The sequence below is a fragment of the Squalius cephalus genome (assembly GCF_949319135.1).
Source record: "Squalius cephalus genome assembly, chromosome: 25".
NCBI classification, from domain to species: domain Eukaryota; kingdom Metazoa; phylum Chordata; class Actinopteri; order Cypriniformes; family Leuciscidae; genus Squalius; species Squalius cephalus.
In genome coordinates this window covers 14,439,465-14,457,757 of record NC_137146.1, presented here as the reverse complement: position 1 = coordinate 14,457,757, position 18,293 = coordinate 14,439,465, and the positions used below count along the sequence as shown (strand labels likewise).

General features: G+C 36.0%; 1 protein-coding gene across 3 annotated transcripts in view; it reads left to right on the top strand.

The window, feature by feature from the left end:
- Positions 1-18,293, top strand: part of neto1l (neuropilin (NRP) and tolloid (TLL)-like 1, like) — a 108,479-nt gene that overhangs the window by 75,626 nt on the left and 14,560 nt on the right. For all 3 annotated transcript variants that reach the window (XM_079862602.1, XM_079862604.1, XM_079862603.1), the window contains exons 5-7: positions 4,463-4,504; positions 4,603-4,730; positions 16,141-16,369. In XM_079862602.1, the coding sequence (XP_079718728.1) occupies positions 4,463-4,504; positions 4,603-4,730; positions 16,141-16,369 (399 nt within the window). The remainder of the gene's footprint in view (positions 1-4,462; positions 4,505-4,602; positions 4,731-16,140; positions 16,370-18,293) is intronic.

Sequence of the window (18,293 nt, the reverse complement as noted above, 5' to 3'; positions counted from 1 at the left end):
CCCCCGTTTTTTTAAAAAAATTTTTATGAATATCTAAACATGCAATATATCAAAAGAAAGAACAGAGCCTCTGCTTTTAGACAAAAACATATATATATATATTTTTTTTCTAGCTTAATACTAATAATATTTTTTTTATAAACACTTGAATGTGGGTAAGTTTCATTTAAAAAAAAAGGAAAAAAAAAAAAAAAAAACATTTTTGGCAAAGATTACATCCTTATCGGATTCAGACCGATGATCAAAACACAGAGTCCATCAACACTTGACCAAAAAGCTGACTTTCAACTCTGTAAGTTTGATACACTCATGTGTAAAACACATTTTGTTTTTGTTAAATGTTAATATGCTTAATATTAATTACCATATGCCATTTTAGAGTAAAATTAAATGGAATGAATATGACATTGACAAAATATTAAATAAATTTGAAGGATGTTGGAAGACAAACTAAACAATGACTAAAAAACTGTGCAAAAATTAACATTGTTTATTGGAGTGTATTGAATACTGTTTATATGAAGTAGTCAATCTCTTTTTCAGTTTTTGCTAAAGATAGTAAATAACACCTGTAACCATAGTTACAATGACTAGGGTATACTCTATAGCCGCTTTCCGACCGGAGGAACCTTTTCACAGTTCCTAGAACTATTGTCTAAAGTACCCGGATGTCGGCGTGTTCGCACCGCAGGAACTAGGAACGATTTTAGTTCTCGGAACTCCATTTGGAGGAACTAATTTAGGTCCTACTTCAGAGTAGGGTCTAAACCAGCACTATAGGAACTACCCGTGACGTTAGTGTACGCTGATTGGCCGAATGCACGCAGAACACCAGCACCCGCCATTTTTAAAACAGCTAGAATGTAAACACACAGATTATAGCCTATATATTTACTCCATAAACTAACTATACAAACATGGAAAACAGTGATAGATGGGTCTCTAAACCTTTATGCTGAAGAGAAAATCCAACGCAACTTTGAGGGGACCAAGCCAAACATGATTATGTTTATCTGCCCAGCTAGCAACACTGGACATCAACCACACGGCATAGGCTAATAACCTTTTTTTCATATACTGTCTACTTTCTATAACAATTCTATCTAATAAGATATTAAACAGTACTGTTAGACAGATCGCTAACTAATAAACACAGAGAATGCGAGCATTGTTTGCTCTGGCGTTCTCAGCGCCGCCAAAATAAAGGTCCGTCGCGCCGTCAAAATAAAAGTCACCGTTGCTTGCGTCACTCCCTTACCCCTCCTACCAGTTCCTATGGCCACTTGGCCAGTGAGAACGCAAACAGCAAAACCGAGTTTGGGGGAGAGTAGTTCTTAGAACTTAGTTCCTGTAACTACTTGGTCGGAAAGCGGCTTATGATCATAAAATCACATAACAACAGAAAGTCTTATCTTAATTGCCAAAATGCTATTTAATGAGCGACTACAAAGAAGGCCAGAGTTCATCCATCAAATCTGAATTAACCAACAGTGGCTTCAAACTGTTAATTTTATTTTGAATAAGTACTGTAAAGAGAAGCAACATTAGGGTAACACTATCGATCAAAAAACTATCCCTTTAAGGCAGTCATTTCGGTTATAGAATTGACTCCCTGTGTATTTTGCACTATAACACAATATTCTACTGTATGAATATGTATATACTGTACACTGATTGAGAGCAATAAGTCAAGTTTTGAATGTAAGTGGCAGAACCCAGTTCCAGTTTCCACACTGTTCTGTTCTTTAATCTGCCATTTTATCTTATTTCTGCCAATTAATCTCTTTTGATATGGCGATTCTCTCTCACACACACTCGCTCTTTCTTCCAATACCCTATTTCTGTAATGTAATCTTTCTTATTTCTTTTCTCCTCAAGGCCTGATCTGAATCCTCAGTGTAGATGTTGAGCAACATGTGTAATGTGTGAAATGTTAAACAAAGATGGGTTGCACAGAACCTTCACGATAAATTTGCTTGCTAACTACCTTGACCCCAAATTAATAAAGACCATGTTGGCTACACAAAGATTAGCCAATCACAACAGAGATCAAGGTGGTAATGCAACTAAATTAGAACTGTTTTTTCTGTAAGAAACCTTGACTCACATTATAAGTGGACTTGTAATAAATAAATAAAAAACGAAAGTGTAGCTTAAATGTCTTGCTGCATATCCTACAGTCTCATATTGCCAGGAACCACATGTCCGTGTTCCAAAATAGGAGTGAATATGTCATAATAGTGATGGGTGTCCTCTGCGATCACACACAGTGACCCACATAAGTGCTCACAGGAGGGTGAAATGAGAATGAGAGAAATAAATCAGGATTTTTCACCAGATCAATCCACAAATCAATCAGTCTCTCATATAAAGATAACTGAGGTACAATGCAATCCTCTCTTAATGGGTGCAGACTTTGTTTATGTATGTGTATACATGTGTGTCTTTTCTAAGAGAAGTCATCTTCAATGAGATTCGCTTCTGTTAATGCCATCGTCTCTGTCCATGTATGAATATCAGAGTGAACGGTGGGATCACAGAGCGAAATATCACCCATACTAAATATAAGCCGATCTAATCACAGAGGGGTGAGAGTAATTAAACTGCCCACCTATTAGTTCTGCATAGCAAAATGCCGCTTCTGATAGACTATGCTCATTTATGTTAGGATAAAGAGTAGGGCTGTATTGAAGCATGAGATTGTAGCTATTCATTTTGACATAAAGCATCCCACAGAACATCTGATACTTATTGCACAAAAAATGCAATCTTTTTTAGTTAATTAAAAAATGTAGAGTTATCGGTTTGTGTCTGAAATCTGAATCTAAATTGAATCAGATCTAACCAGAAAAGCTGTATTCCCAGGCCTAGTATATTTTGCATTGCTTTCAGAGTTATGTCAGTAAAATAATCAGTCCTTATTATTTTGGGATCTAAACATTTCCCTTTGTCATTACATTGTTTCTACAATGTTCATGAAGGTTACTTTGTCACGTTTGAAGTATTTTTTTTTTAAGCTCCAGCCTATTATTATGAAACAAATCCTATACCCTCAATTGCACTTAAAAACAAAACTAACAGTGATTGGTTGCTTTACATGTCAATTGGATGGTTTAAGTGGGCGGTTCTTGATCAGAATAAGTTGCAGTGAAGACCACTTTTTTAAAAAAATTTGGCTATATGAGACTATATTATTGGATATACAATAATGTCTTGCACATTATTCTGCTCTTAACCACTATTGTTAGACTGAGTGATATTTGCAATAAATGTGGTTCTTCAGAGACTTGAATAGGCTATGCACTTTTTTAAATTAAAGTGCATTTGAAAACAAAGAAATTCAACTAAGAGAAGAATTGAGTCCACTGGGAACTGAGGAGATTTCACTGAATGTACGGTTACATAATGATGCTCCACAGCAGGTTAAAGTCTAAATTGTTCTTTAACGTTTAATGTTATTTAAGAACAACAGGTTGGATCAATACAATTTAGATTATGGCTTTCCATTATTATTTGCTTAGACTGAAGTATTTTTTTTTTAAATGGTGCAGGGTACATTTTTTCAGGCCAACCCGGTTCTCTCGAGAAAAACTCAATAGGATTTTCCAATTAAGATTCGTGCACATTTTGTTAATCAAGATCCTATTCACAAATAAACTGAATTTTGAAGCCTAAATACAGTCACCACATGTAAAAGCTATAAGTTAGGCTATAAACAAACTATACCACAGATGCATGTCTTAAACATCGCCATGATTAAGCTTCCGACAACTCTTTCAATCTTTATTTAAATTCTACACATTGGAAAGTTTGAGTTAGAATAGTTTGCAAGAGTGTGAGTTAGTGTTGGTCTTGGTCTCGAGAGCATTATTGATCACATGGAAACCCAGACACATATTCAGACACACTCTCACCCAAGTGTTGGGGACATTTAGTTTTCAAAAGCATATAAATGCCAATTGAAAAAGAAATGTTAGTTACGATTATTTTAAATTCCTTCACATTTGTACAATAAAACTTGAGCTTCTGTTAACCACTAACTTTGTTTCAGGTGTTTAACCAAAAACCAAAAACATTGTTTTCTCTAGGTGGTTTCAAAGCCCCTCCATTACGGACAGCTTGCCAAACATGTCTACATTTTTTCACAAGCCTCTATAGAGCAGTGAAATGAAAAATATACTGGAAGATATTGCTAAATGAGCGGCCTAATCTCTGTTTATTGAATGCTACCTTCCTGTTCATTCCACTTGCCTTCCTGTTCAAACTGCAACTCTGCATCATTTTTGAAACGTCAACTGCGAGATTTCAAAAACTATTAAACAGTTCACATAGCTTATTGATCAATCTCAACGTACACATTGATTGTACATTAAATGGTTCAGTTGATATAACACAGCACAACATTTATCAGTCATCTGAATTATATTTTATATCCTATTTTCTTGCTTCTTCTTTTTTTCAGATCCTGACTTTAAAGACGTAGGAGTCCCCAAACCTCTTCCCTGTGGGTATTATTCATTCATTTATAAGCACCCTACATATGAATATATCTATGGCTTTTGATTTTCCGTAATCTGTCATCTTATGTCTCCTCCACTACAGTTTGTGAGTTTGAGATGGGAGGACCTGAAGGCATCATTGAATCGCAGCAGATCACCAAAGACGGCAAAGCCTTGCAGACAGAGGCAGTGGACTGCAAGTGGTACATCCGTGCCCCTCCTCGTTCCAAGGTCAGTCCCCCGCAGTCAGACCCTGTCCCGACTTCCCCTGCTCTCGTCTAATAACTCTCCAGTTGTTTCCCTGTTGTCGTTGTGTTACCCAGCCTGCCACATTTCTGACACATGACAGCTTGTATCTGCCTCAAGCTGTGCAGTAACCGCCTAGCACTTCAACATTTGGATTCCTGTTTTGCAGTCGTTTGCATTATGCGGCCGTTGTGAAAACATCTCGGGGCGGATTTGTATGCGGTTAGGTGGAATTCTGTTGAGGATAAAAATGTGGCAGTTCTTGGGCGCATGACATACAGCAGAATGAGCTCTCGCAGGGCTGCCGTTGTTTTGTTTCTATGGCAGATGAGAATCAAAGGAAAAGTGTTCATGTGGAAAAAGTCAGGTAGTCCAGTTTATTTGGGGTCAGATTTGGTTTTATAATTGGGGCACTGTTGCCAGTGGAGCAGTTTACAGCTGCCCTTGTCTCACTATGCTCTTTATCGGCATCCATAGAACATTTCCATTGCACAAAACATTCTTTATAATGGAAAAGGGGTCTTTAGATTTTTTTAAATGTTCTTTACAATAAAAAAACTGAACTGTTCACTGAATGGCATCACTGTGAAAACCATTTTGGAACCATTATTTTTAAGTGTATCAAAATACTCATTAATGCTTTAGTCTTTTTCCATTTTTATGTTACAGTAACAGTGAAAAAGATTGGACTGCTCTTTTTTCCCCCTTTTATTATGTTGTTTTCTGATCCAAATGGGAAAAAAATGAATGCATCCTCATTAGGCTAACTTATTACTGTATTAATGTATTCGGATTGGTTAATTGCATAATTCTGCAGTCTCATATTCTTTTATAATATTCCAAACTGCACAATTGACCGTTGTCCCAGTTAACCAATCAAAAGTTTGGGGATTAAAGGTCTCTTATGTTCACCAATGCTGCATTTATTTGATAAAAAAACAAAAAAAAACAGTAAAAGTAGCAATATTGTGAATATTATTACAATTTAAAAGAACTATGTTTTAATATTTACATTTTTTCAACAGCCATTACTCTAGTCTTCAGTGTCACATGAGCCTTCAGAAATCATTATAATTTACTGCTCAATAAGCATTTCTAATTATTATCAGTGTTCTTATTATTATAAGCAGTTGTGTGGTGTGTTCTCCATCACTTTTGATCAATTTAACATGTCCTTGCTGAATAAAAATATAAATCTATTTAAAAATGTACAGTTTATATATGCCCTGCATATTAAAGGGATAGTTCGGCCAAAAATGATATTTAACCCATGATTTACTCACCCTCAAGCCGTTCGAGATGCATATGTCAATCTTTTTTCAGACGAACACATTTTCAGTTATTTTAGAAAATGTCTTAGATCTTTCAGTGGTTATAATGTGAAGTCATGGGGTCCACCTCCTTCAAGTCCCAAAATGTGCATGCATCCTTCACAAAAGTAATCCATCCGGCTCCAGGGGGATAAACGAAGGCCTTCTAAAGGTAATCCGTGCGGTTTTGTCGTAAAAATATACATATTTAAAACTTATAAATGAAAATATCTTGCTTCCGGCAACGGTCAACACGCGTTCACGGCAGATGGACAAAACCGCACAGATTACCCTCAGAAGGCCTTCGTTTATCCCCCTGGAGCCGGATGGATTACTTTTGTGAAGGATGCAAGCACATTTTTGGACTTATAAGAGGTGGACCCCATAACTTCACATTATAACCACTGAAAGATCTAAGACATTTTCTAAAATAACTGAAAATGTGTTCGTCTGAAAAATGATTGACATATGCATCTCGAACGGCTTGAGGGTGAGTAAATCATGGGTTAAATATCATTTTTGGCCGAACTATCCCTTTAAGCGGGAAAAGGAGAAAGTATTTTATCATTAATAAAACTAAACACACTTCAGCTGGAACAGTTGGGTTTGCCCTGAGTCATCAAGTTACTTGTGGAACTGATCAGTAGCATATGAATAAACACAATACATTGTCTCCATTTCCTATATTAGATAGCAGTGTTGACTGGAGAGCAAAATGTGTATTTTGCCATGGCTCGGTGATAATATTTGTGTTTTACATGATTTACTGTTTCAGAAATTGATTTTTGTGGATCTGATGTCCTTCCAGAGGCACAAATCAAAAGCATATGCCCTTGTCCGTTTCACACAGATATTCAAGCATTTTTATCATCCACCAGCACTGCTCAAGGGAGACTAAAAAATTCAGCGCTATGACTCATGATTGCATTTGTATGAATCTGTACACAATGCTTATTATGAAGACTTCAGAGAGTGTTGATAAACCAGTATTTATTCAGCAGACTGTGAGCAGAGGTAGTATAAGGGAGAGGATATGGACCACTCACAGAAAAATGATTGGAAGAAATCATGACGCTCAAGGAATGGAATAGAATTCCCCCCTTTCAGTTTAAAAAAACAAAACAAAAAACAGTCACCTTTTTTATCTGAATCCGAATCTAGATATGAATTTGAATCTTTCAAGAATTTGGTTTCAGTTTGTTTGTTTGTTTATGAAATCAATACTTTTATTGACAGTAGCAAGTATGTATTCAATTTATCAAAAGTGACTGTAAAAATATTTATAATGTTAGATTTTCTAGGAAAAAAAATCTGAAAAAAATTCAGCAGCACAACTGTATTCAACATTGATGATAATAATAAGAAATGTTTCTTTTTTATATATATAATTTTATTTATAACAGTTTTTATACAAACACAAAACAAAGTTGCACAAAAAAATATATACAAAAAGTATGTTATACATAAAATAAACAAACAAAGGAGAAAAGAAAAAAAAAGAAGCCATACATAAACTTAAACAGAATATTAACAATGGAGTGAAGAGATAAAAGAGAGAAGTTATCCATATTACATATAGGCTCAAACATATTTCAACTCTTAGAAAGATGCCTAAGGAAGGGGCCCCAGACTTTATCAAATTTTTAAGAAGCATCCACTTTAGAAAAACAAATCCTTTCGAGCTTGAGGGCAGCAACCATTTCAGCCAGCCATTTATGAAAGCTGGGTTGTACAGTGGACTTCCAGTCCGTCAAGATCACCCTTTTAGCCACCACCACACCAAACATAAGAGACAGTTGCTGAGAATGTGTCAATGCTAATATAGGGTCAGAACATCCAAACAAAGCTAACCCCAAATCTGGACTGATATCTTCTCCAACAACGTTTGAGTACCACAGAAAAATATTCTTCCAAAACTCAGAAATCTCAGGACAAAACCAAAAAGTATGAGTATGCGTCTCTATCGCATAACGGGGAAACTGAAGGGTAAATTTTATTAAGTTTAGATTTGGTATAGTGTAATCTATGCAACACTTTAAACTGAATAAGTTGTAATCTTGCATTAACAGAACAGGTATGGATTCACTTCAGTCCTTTTTCCCAAATCTCGTTTGAAATATTAATTCCGGTGTCATTTTCCCATGCTGCTTTGATGTGATCTGAAGAGACTGAAAAATGATATACAAACAAAGAAACAAACCGTGTTACCAACTGTTTGGCATTAGGGGGTTGACCAAAAAGATCATACAGATAATGATCCTGAGGCAACTCCTGAAAGAATGTTTAATGTAGTGGCGCACCTGTAGATATCGGAAAAATTGTGATTGGGAAAGATCAAAGGTTTTATACAAGTGCTCGAAAGTGGCACATTTTCCATCAATATAGAAGTCCTTAATCATGGTCAGTCCTTTGCTTATCCACAGTGAAAATACCTTATCTGACTGGCCAGGCAAAAAATTATGATTATCACAAATAGACTGGTGCACTGAAGGACGCGTAATATTCAAAACAGTCTTCAATTGATTTAAAATTCTGACTTATTGAACACAACCACATTATTACATTGTAAATTCTTTAAAGATACAGGGTTCGAAAAAAGAATAGCAGCAAGAGAGCTACAGTACCAACAACTGACCGAGCCTCCATGTACAGCCACCTGGGCTGGGTGTCCATCAATTTATCAGCAGCTTGATCACTAAGCCACCAGAACATCATAGCCCTGGCATTAGCAGCCCAATAATAAAGGTAGCGCTAGACCACCCAACTCTTTCGGCTTCTGCAAATGGTCCTTAGAAATTCGATGTGCTTTATAACCCCAAATAAATGGCAAAATTACAGAAACTAATTGTTTAAAAAAAGAATGTGGCAAATATATAGGCAGGTTCTGAAAAAGATCAACAAAGCGAGGTAGAGAGACCATTTTAATAGCATTGACCCGACCAATTAAAGATAACGGAAGCACCCTCCATTTATCAATAGATATTTTTAACTTATTTATTGCTGCTGCAAAATTTAGAGTGAAAATTTGTTTAAATTTTTTCGGAATGATTAACCCTAAATAAGTGAAATAATCCTCTGTTACTCTAAAGGGTAATGACCTCCGAAACTGAGCATCCAACCCTTCACCCAAGGGCATGAAAACACTCTTCTCCTAATTAACAGAATAACCAGAAAAAGAGCCAAAAACCTCAAGTGATTCCATTAAAAATGACAAAGCAGAAGAAGGATCACTCAAATATAAAAACAACAGCCCTGCCGTGTACCTCGCTGAAGAGGAAAGAAAGCAGACCTATCCGAATTAGTGAGTATGCAGATTTAGGAGAAAAATAAAGCATTTTTATGATTCGTTTGTAATTCTCACCAAAGCCAATCCGATCCAGCACAGAAAACATATAACTCCATTCTATTCGATCGAAGGCCTTTTCAGCGTCTAAAGAAAGAACAGCTGCCTAGAGCTCTAACTTAAGAAATGTTTCTTGAGCAGCAAATCATCATATTAAACTGATTTCTGAAAGATCATGTGACACTGAAGGCTGGAGTAATGATGCTGAAAATTCAACTTTCCATCTCAGGAATAAATTATATTTTATAATATATTAAAATAGTAAACAGTTATTTTATATAAAAACAATGTGATCAAATAAATGCAATTTTTGGTGTGTGTGTGTGTGTGTGTGTGTAAAAGACATCTTTTCAAAACATTAAACATCTTACCAACCCCAAACTGTTAAATGGGAGTGTATGTTTTTATAATATATAAATATTTTATGTATTTTTGCACATTTTTTAAGGTAAAATGTATTTTTAATGTATTATATAAAGGATTAATTCATGAATGCTATTGACATTGACATTTCACATGACATTTCACAACCCTGTCATACAAAGTTCAAATGATCTGATATTTTTAGAGACTAATTGACCTTGACACGCAGTCAGTGGGTCAGTATTTTTCAAATGTTTATAACATTTCAGCAAAACTTCTTATTGTATACCTTTTACCTAAGAACGAACTGACTTGCCTTAAAAGGACTTTTGTCCTCCTGTTCCTAACGTCTCTCGAAATGAGCATATAACTTCACGTCATCTCCACACAAGTGTAATATTGTCCATTTCATTGGAATCATTTTCTGTAGCAGCTCTGAATCAGTGTCATGTTTGTCTGGCTCTGAAATCTCTCAGGAATGATTGTTTGGAGCACAGATGGCAGCCAGGGAAAGCGTTGTGTCTTCCTCTAGACACCAGCTACTGTTCCTCAAATGACTTTCCTCCCCACATCTCTCGCAGGCTTTCATATATCTCATCCAATTAAGTCCACAACTGTTAAACCTCCCAGACATGTACTGTACATCTCATCTTTTAGTTTCTTATTTGATTTACTGACTGATAGATAAAGAAAAGGGGGTGGGGTGTATTACATCATCATGTGTTCGCAGCAATTCATCCACACATGCATTTCTGGGCTGCAGCCGGTCCTCTGATTGTCCTCTCCGCTCCGGTGGGAACGTCAGCAGATGCAGACTAATAAGTCAGCGTAGTGGGGGATGTGAACAGCACCTCAAACACATTCACATGCCCTGAAGAGACTGCAGTCCCCAACTGGCCAGAGGTTGGTGTCTCGATGTCAGGCAGCCCTGGCTAATTTTTTTTTTTCCAGAGGAGAGATAGGAGAACAAAGCTGAGTTATTGAGATACAATTATTCTACTGGGTAATTAGACTGTACTCAAGCATTCAAGCCTGCTTCTGAGTCTGGAGAGGCCTTGTTTCAGATGGAGGGGGTGCAGGAGGTTTTAATTCATATAGTCTTTTTTTACTGATTCACAGATCATTTTTTATAGATTTACATTTTAAAAGCTACAGCTTTGCATTTTCTCAAGAAATGTGAGTGGTGTGTTCTCATGCAATATTCACAATACAATGTTGAAGCTGGCCAGACACCATTACCAGTATATATATATATGTATATATATATATATATATATATATATATATATATATATATATATATATATATTAGGGCTGTCAAACGATTAATCGCGATTAATCGCATCCAAAATAAAAGTTTGTTTTTACATAATATATGTGTGTGTATGGAGTATAATTATTTTCTATATATAAATACACACACATGCATATATATTTAAGAAAAATGTGTTATTTATATATAAAATATTTATATATAATATAAATTATATATAATATAAATATATATACACAGTATATACATGCAAATATTTCTTAAATATATACATGCATGTGTGTGTATTTATATATAGAAAATAATTATACACCGTACACACACATATATTATGTAAAAACAAACTTTTATTTTGGATGCGATTAATCGCGATTAATCGTTTGACAGCCCTAATATGATAATTAAAAAAATATATGAATATATATTTGAGGGGTATATACTGTATATATACAGTCAAACCAAAATGTATTCAGACACCTTCAATATTTCTCACATTGTCACAGTTTATTCGCTATAGTTTAGAAAATGGTAATAAAATATGACAAGAACAAATCAGGCCGTTTATACGAGAACGCTCGCGGGTGAAAACGTAAAAATATTTTATCAGATGTGCCTTTCGTTTAGACGGCGACGGCGTTTTTGGGGCTTAAAAACGCAAAAAAGTGAAACCACCCTCCAGAGTGGAAATCTTCGCTCCATCGTCGCATTCCCGTCTAAAGGGTAAAACGCGAAAGTCTGCTAGACAGTGAAGGCACCGATCTGCTCACGGTGGCTCTCGTCGAGTACGCGTTTACGTCACAGGCATGCGCCAGTATAGGAAAATAACAACAAACATGTTGGATTATTTCCATACGTCGGACCTTCAAGTTGCCCTAGCAGCTCTGATAAACATACAAGAGTCTTTTCAGCAGTTGTACGAAATATTCTCAGATTGTATTACTGATCAGAGAAGGCGCATTAATTGTTAATTAGTTGTGTTTTGATTTCGCGCTACTAGGGAGAGAAGTAGAAGGAAGGTTGTACGCAGGCGCGCGGACTTGGTGTTGTTGTGTGGCAGTGCTTCGCATTGCCACCTAGCCGCCTGGAGTGCATACTACATCGAATTTCACACACTTTTGCTTTTGCATTTTCTCTTCAGATCGTTTCTGTGTAAACATAGCCTCAGTCAACACATTCTCACCCCAAAGCGTCACTTTCAAACAAGCTTCAATATCTGACGCTCAAAGCACCCTTTAGCGTCCATATGTGACGCTTCGGTTATGGGTAGGTTTAGGCGTCATGTAACTGACGCTTTCGAAAGTTCGTCAATATCCGACGCACAAAGCACCCTTAGCGTCAATATGAGATGCTTCGTTTATGGGTAGGTTTAGGTCTGTGGTAGGGTTATGCGTCTCATATGGACGCTAAAGGGTGCTTTGAGCGTCAGATATTGAAGCATTTTTGAAAGCGTCAGTATATGACGACTTGGGGATGAGAACGGGCTGCCTCAGTTGATGTTTCACTGGTTTTGGCCATCTAGTTTTGGCCGTTAGGGGCTGTTTACACGACACCGTTTTCAACTAAAAACGTAAAACTTTTTATGCGTTTTGGCCGTTTATTTACACGACAATGGCGTTTTGGGTGCCTGAAAACGCAAAGTTTTGAAAACGGGTTTCAAAGTGCAAGTTTTTGAAAACGGTCTCCGTGTAAACAACAAAAACGCGAATCTCTGAAGACGATGACGTCATGCACTTGCGTATTACGTGTTCAGTCTATTGTGTTTCATCGCCATCTAATGGCCTGGCAGCAGAATACAGCCTTTTTAGTCTTTTTCGCAGATCCATGTGAATGGGGATCATTTTGACAATTGGGTCGTCTGTACGCGGAAAAACTCAAAGGAAAAACTTCTCCGTTTTAAGCATATCATTGTCATGTAAATGTACTTAGACTGTCTCACAAATGAATTAGGTTGAATAGCTGTCAGCTGTTACATTTAAGTGCACAATTAGATAATATCTATTTAGGTCAACCAATTACCAAGCAATGCTTAATTTTGTTCAGTCTGTGGTGTTAAAAGGTCGCATTAGCAATTTAAGAAAGAAACACTGAAGCAAAACATGGTCAGGTCAAAGTGTCTGAATAATTTTTGGTCCCAAATTTTTATACATTTTACTGGAAGATGAAGAATCTTTGGGTTTAATATTTCACAGTTTACTTTATTTTGCTATCCTCACTTAAATGAACTATAGTGTTCTGCACCCACTAGAAAAAAAATATTAAAAATTATATCTGGTGTCTGAATAAATGTTGGTTTGATTGTGGTCATAAATTGATCATTTTGTTTGTTTTTGTTTTGTTTGTTTTTGTCATAAAGAAACCATATGTCTGATCACTTAAAAGCACACTTTTCCTCATTCAGCACAAGTAGCCTACACATATTATTCAGTTAGTAGCACAGATGGTGTCGGATGAGTTTTGTGTCAAACGTTTGGGGTTGAAAAGATAAAAATTAAAAGCAAGCACCACTAATTAGGGTGCAATGATAAGACTACTGTGACTGATCTGAGGACCGCCCAAATCTTTTGATTAAATATTTGCTTTTATCACATTATACATTCCTCTACCTTAGGGTTTATAAGGCACTGTTAGTGATTGGCTATTCAGTAGTCAGTGGATGCACTTTCAGCATCAGTGTCTGGATTTTTCTTTCAGCTGCCCTAAGGTTGTTAGATTATTAGGAGAGTAATATCCAGTCAGGTTCCCTAATGCTTCATTTACTGATCTAGGCAACTTTCTGAAATCAATTCAGTCTCATTTCTGTCGAACACATTGATGAAATTCCTCCTAGTGAATTGTGACTAAAAAGTGCTAACAAGCTGGCACATATGGTAGTGAGTCTCCTTTCGTCTTCATGTGATTCTCTGAGGATATTGGAAACCCTCATTCTTTATGTTTCATTTGTCCAGATGTGAGTGAGTGGGGTTTATGTACAGTATGGCTATAAGTGACGCCCTCATGCTTTTTTGCTGATGATGAGAGATTGTACACACCGCGGCATTCCAGAAAGACTACGGTGTCGCTAGTTCATTACTTATATTGTAGGTGTGAGCATATTGTGGGTGGCAAGGACAAACCAACCAATGTCACTGGCATGACACATCGATATATAGTCCCCCTATAAAAGTGTAAAATGTGTTGAATGAAATGCTATAACAGTGAGAAGATTTACTGAGCTGTTGAGTAACACATGAGCTTTTACTCAGTGCGTGAACTGGGGTGCTTCATTTACTTGTCATAATGGAACACCAAGTGCTCATTAAATGTAAAATCACCTCGCTTTATAGTGCAAACTCCACCTGCTGAAAGGAGAACATTCTGTACTAATATTTGGAAGGTTTGATTCTACTTCATGTTACTTGGTTTATCATGGTGAGGGTTATTCTAGCAGTGTATTTGGAATAGTACTGTACACCTAAAATTAAAACTCTGTCATTTACTCTCCCTCATGTTGTTCCAAAACTGTTTGACTGACTTTCTGTGAAACAAAAAGAGAAATTTTGAAGAAAGTTGTGCTCTCTTTTTTCGATGCAATTACAATGAATGGAAATTAGAGATTACAAAAAGAATGCAAAACCATCAGAAAAGTATCAGAAAAGTTAGCCGTTTGGATCTTCTGAAGACATATGATTGCCCTGGAAGAGATGGAAATTTAAACGATTTTTTACTGATAGACTTTTCCTTCAGTGACCTGTTAACCATTATGACCAAATCACTGAGTTGAGAACAGAATCCAATTGATTTGTGAATGATTCATTCAGACTGGTTTTGTGAACAGTCAACTGATTCATTGACAAGATCTAAATAAAAGAATGATAAAAAAAAAAAAGTGTCGACAACTTAATGGATTTTATCTACTATCATGAACTGTGGTTACACAAAGTTATTGTATACCTTAATGCCAGGATGTAACCGAAGTAGCGACTTCGATCTTTTCTTTCATACACACATCCAATTGAAACAGATTATTAAAAAAGAAAAAAAAAGGGTTTCTATCCACACTGTAAAAAAATTATATAATCAATAAGTTATGACAACATATGTTTTTACATTGCTTTAACTCATCAAAATATGTTATGCAATTTTATATGCAATGTTATACAAGATTCAACTCAATTTATTAAGTCACTTTAATGTAATTTAAGTTGAAATAACTTAAACATACAAGTTGACATTTAAGGCAGCAACTTTTTATTTTTTACAGTGCATCGGTTGTTGATTGGATGAAGGCAGATCTGAATGTGAGCTTGCAGTCAATTGTAAGAAAGGGGCGGGGTTTAAGTGGACTAGATGATTGGATGATATTTTGATTAAAAAATTACAATATTTTAAATGTTAAACATATGAATGGGTAAATCATTCACAATTAGATCAATAATATGCATTTAGAAAACAGATATGATCATTTTCTATTTCATGCTGATTTATAGTAGTAATAGCATTGGAAAACATATATGAAACACTTTTATGAAGCTATTTTGGATATTCATCAAAAACTCACCTTTTATGTTCCACTGAAGAAAGAAAGTCATGCAGGTTTGGAGAGACATGAGGGTGAGTAAATGATGACAGAATTTTCTAATATTTCAAACAGTGAAAATGGGAGTCTGGTTGAGGAGAGGTGTGAAGTAAGCTTGATTAGGGTTAGATTGGGCGAGAGGAGAACAGATGGTTCGTTCTAACACCTCCCTGGTTTTTAGAGAGCCCAAAGGAGCTGGCATGTGCAGGTTATTGCCGTTCTTTGGGAACTCATCATTGCAACTTTTTGAAACCTCTCAATTTTGTGTTCAAGTTGAATTTCAAACGTAACCTTCTGTGTTCTCGTTGTTGATCTATCTGTGCAATTATCATCAATCTGAGGCTTTTCTGACCACATAATTCTGTTGTTAAAGCAAACACAGTTTACCAGGTGATCTAGATTGATATGACATCTGGGATGGGTGTGTTGAAACTGCTGAAATAAAAAGTTTATTTTGACAGAAGTGGCCATTTCCAGTGTGGAAATCCCAATGTGTTAGAAGTAATAGATTTCCAATGGGTGTTTTTGCTCTGTTCCCCTCTCTCTCTTAGATCTACTTGCGTTTCCTAGACTACGAGATGCAGAACTCCAATGAGTGTAAACGTAATTTCGTGGCGGTGTACGACGGCAGCAGCTCGGTGGAAGATTTGAGGAATAAGTTTTGCAGCACGGTAGCCAACGACGTCATGCTGGTGACCGCGCTGGGAGTGGTTCGCATGTGGGCCGACGAGGGCAGCCGAAAGAGCCGCTTCCGTATACTCTTCACTACCTTCCAAGAGCGTAAGCCTTACACACATTCACTGCACTTACAGCTCTCCGTTCCAACTCTCATGTGTGTTTACTGTATTTATTATTTAGGCCTACACTGAATGAATCTCATGAAGAAATGTATGAGTCATATTTAACATCAAAATGACAAGAAACAATCAGAAATGACACTGCTGTTCAAAAGTTTGGAGTCTGTAAAAGAAAATATGTTTTTGAAAGTCTTTTATGCAAAACTTTGGTAAAACAGTAATATTGTTAAATATGCTGATTTGGTGCTCAAGAAATTTTTCTTATTACTGTCAGCATTGATAACAGTTTGATAATATTTTTGAAAACCATGATACATTTTTTTCAGGATTCTTTGATGGATAGAACGTTCAAAAGAAAATCGGTAACACTTCATTAGTTAACATTAGTTCATGTATTACCTAACAAGAACTAACAATGAGCAGAACATTTGTTACTGTATTAGTTAATCTTTGTTAATGTTACAGCTGTACATTGTTTGTACATGTTAGTTCACAGTGCATTAACTAATGTTAACAAATACAACCTTTGATTTTAATAATGTATTAGTAAACGTTGAAATTAATATTAACTAGATTAATAAATGCTGTAGAAGTATTGTTCATTCTTAGTTCATGTTAACTAAGGTATTTAACTAATGTTAACTAATTAACCTTATTGTAAAGTGTTACCAGAAAATCATTTATTTTAAATCTTTTGTAACTTAATAAATGTCTTTACTGTCACATTTGAGCCAATTAATGCATCCTTTCTAAATAAAATAAATAAAGATAAAAAAATCTTACTGACTCCAAACTTTTAAATAGTATGTTTTGTATTTTATGCAGTGTAACATAATTTCCCAGCTAAATTCACAGAACTGAAATGTAGCACAAATCTCATTGTCACAATGAAAATCATCAAATTAAACATACAAAAAGGCAATAGAACATTCTATAATTTGCACAGACTGGTCAACTTTAATGATCTGCCATGACGCTTTAAGCTTGACGTCGACTAGTCACTGATCATGGCCTATAGAGGGCGCAGCACGATAAGAAATCTTTAAAGTCCACTTTTATGCTCCGTTTCCAACAGTTAACCCTTAAAGGGGTGGTTGATTATGATTTCACTTTTCTAACTTTAGTTCCCTTTCGTCCTGGGAACTCCCCCGACGACACGTCTCTGTTCCCTGAACTCGAGGATAACATACGTAACCGAGACGTTAGTGTGTAATGTTGCTGTTTGAGCATAAACAACATCTGCAAAGTTACAATGCTCAAAGTTCAAAGCAAAGGGAGACATTTTCTTTTAAAGAAATTGCTTTTTAAGGACTACAACAAACGGCTGGTAGGGACTACATGACATTCCTCCTGGGTTAGTGACATCACAAACCCTAAAATTTACATAAAGCCCGCCCCAGAACACGATTTATAGATTATGATAATAGAATATGCTAATCAATAACTAGAATATAACTACACATCAGCTACATAAATTCATCAACTAACCATTCAGAAATGTTGTCTACATGTTGTCACTTCTTCTTGAGTCTCTCCATCATTGTCTGACTCCGGTTTGAACATAAAAGGCTAAAAGTTTTTTGAAATTTTTAGTGCATGCCTGTGTGAGGTAAAAGCAGGAGCAGCAGCTCATTTGCATTTAAAGGGACACTCAAAAATGGTGTTTTTTGTTCACCCTCAAAAATTGATCATTTTAACATGCCATATAAAAATATCTGTGGGGTATTTTGAGCTAAAACTTCATATACTCACTCTGGGGACATCAAAGACTTATTTTACACCTTGTGAAAAGGGCATTATACCACCCCTTTAAATGCATACCTCAGGTCTGAAGTGACCCGGGACTTTATTCACCACCTTCTTCCTCATTCATTTTTTAAAACATCAACCTTCTTAGTATTCCTCAA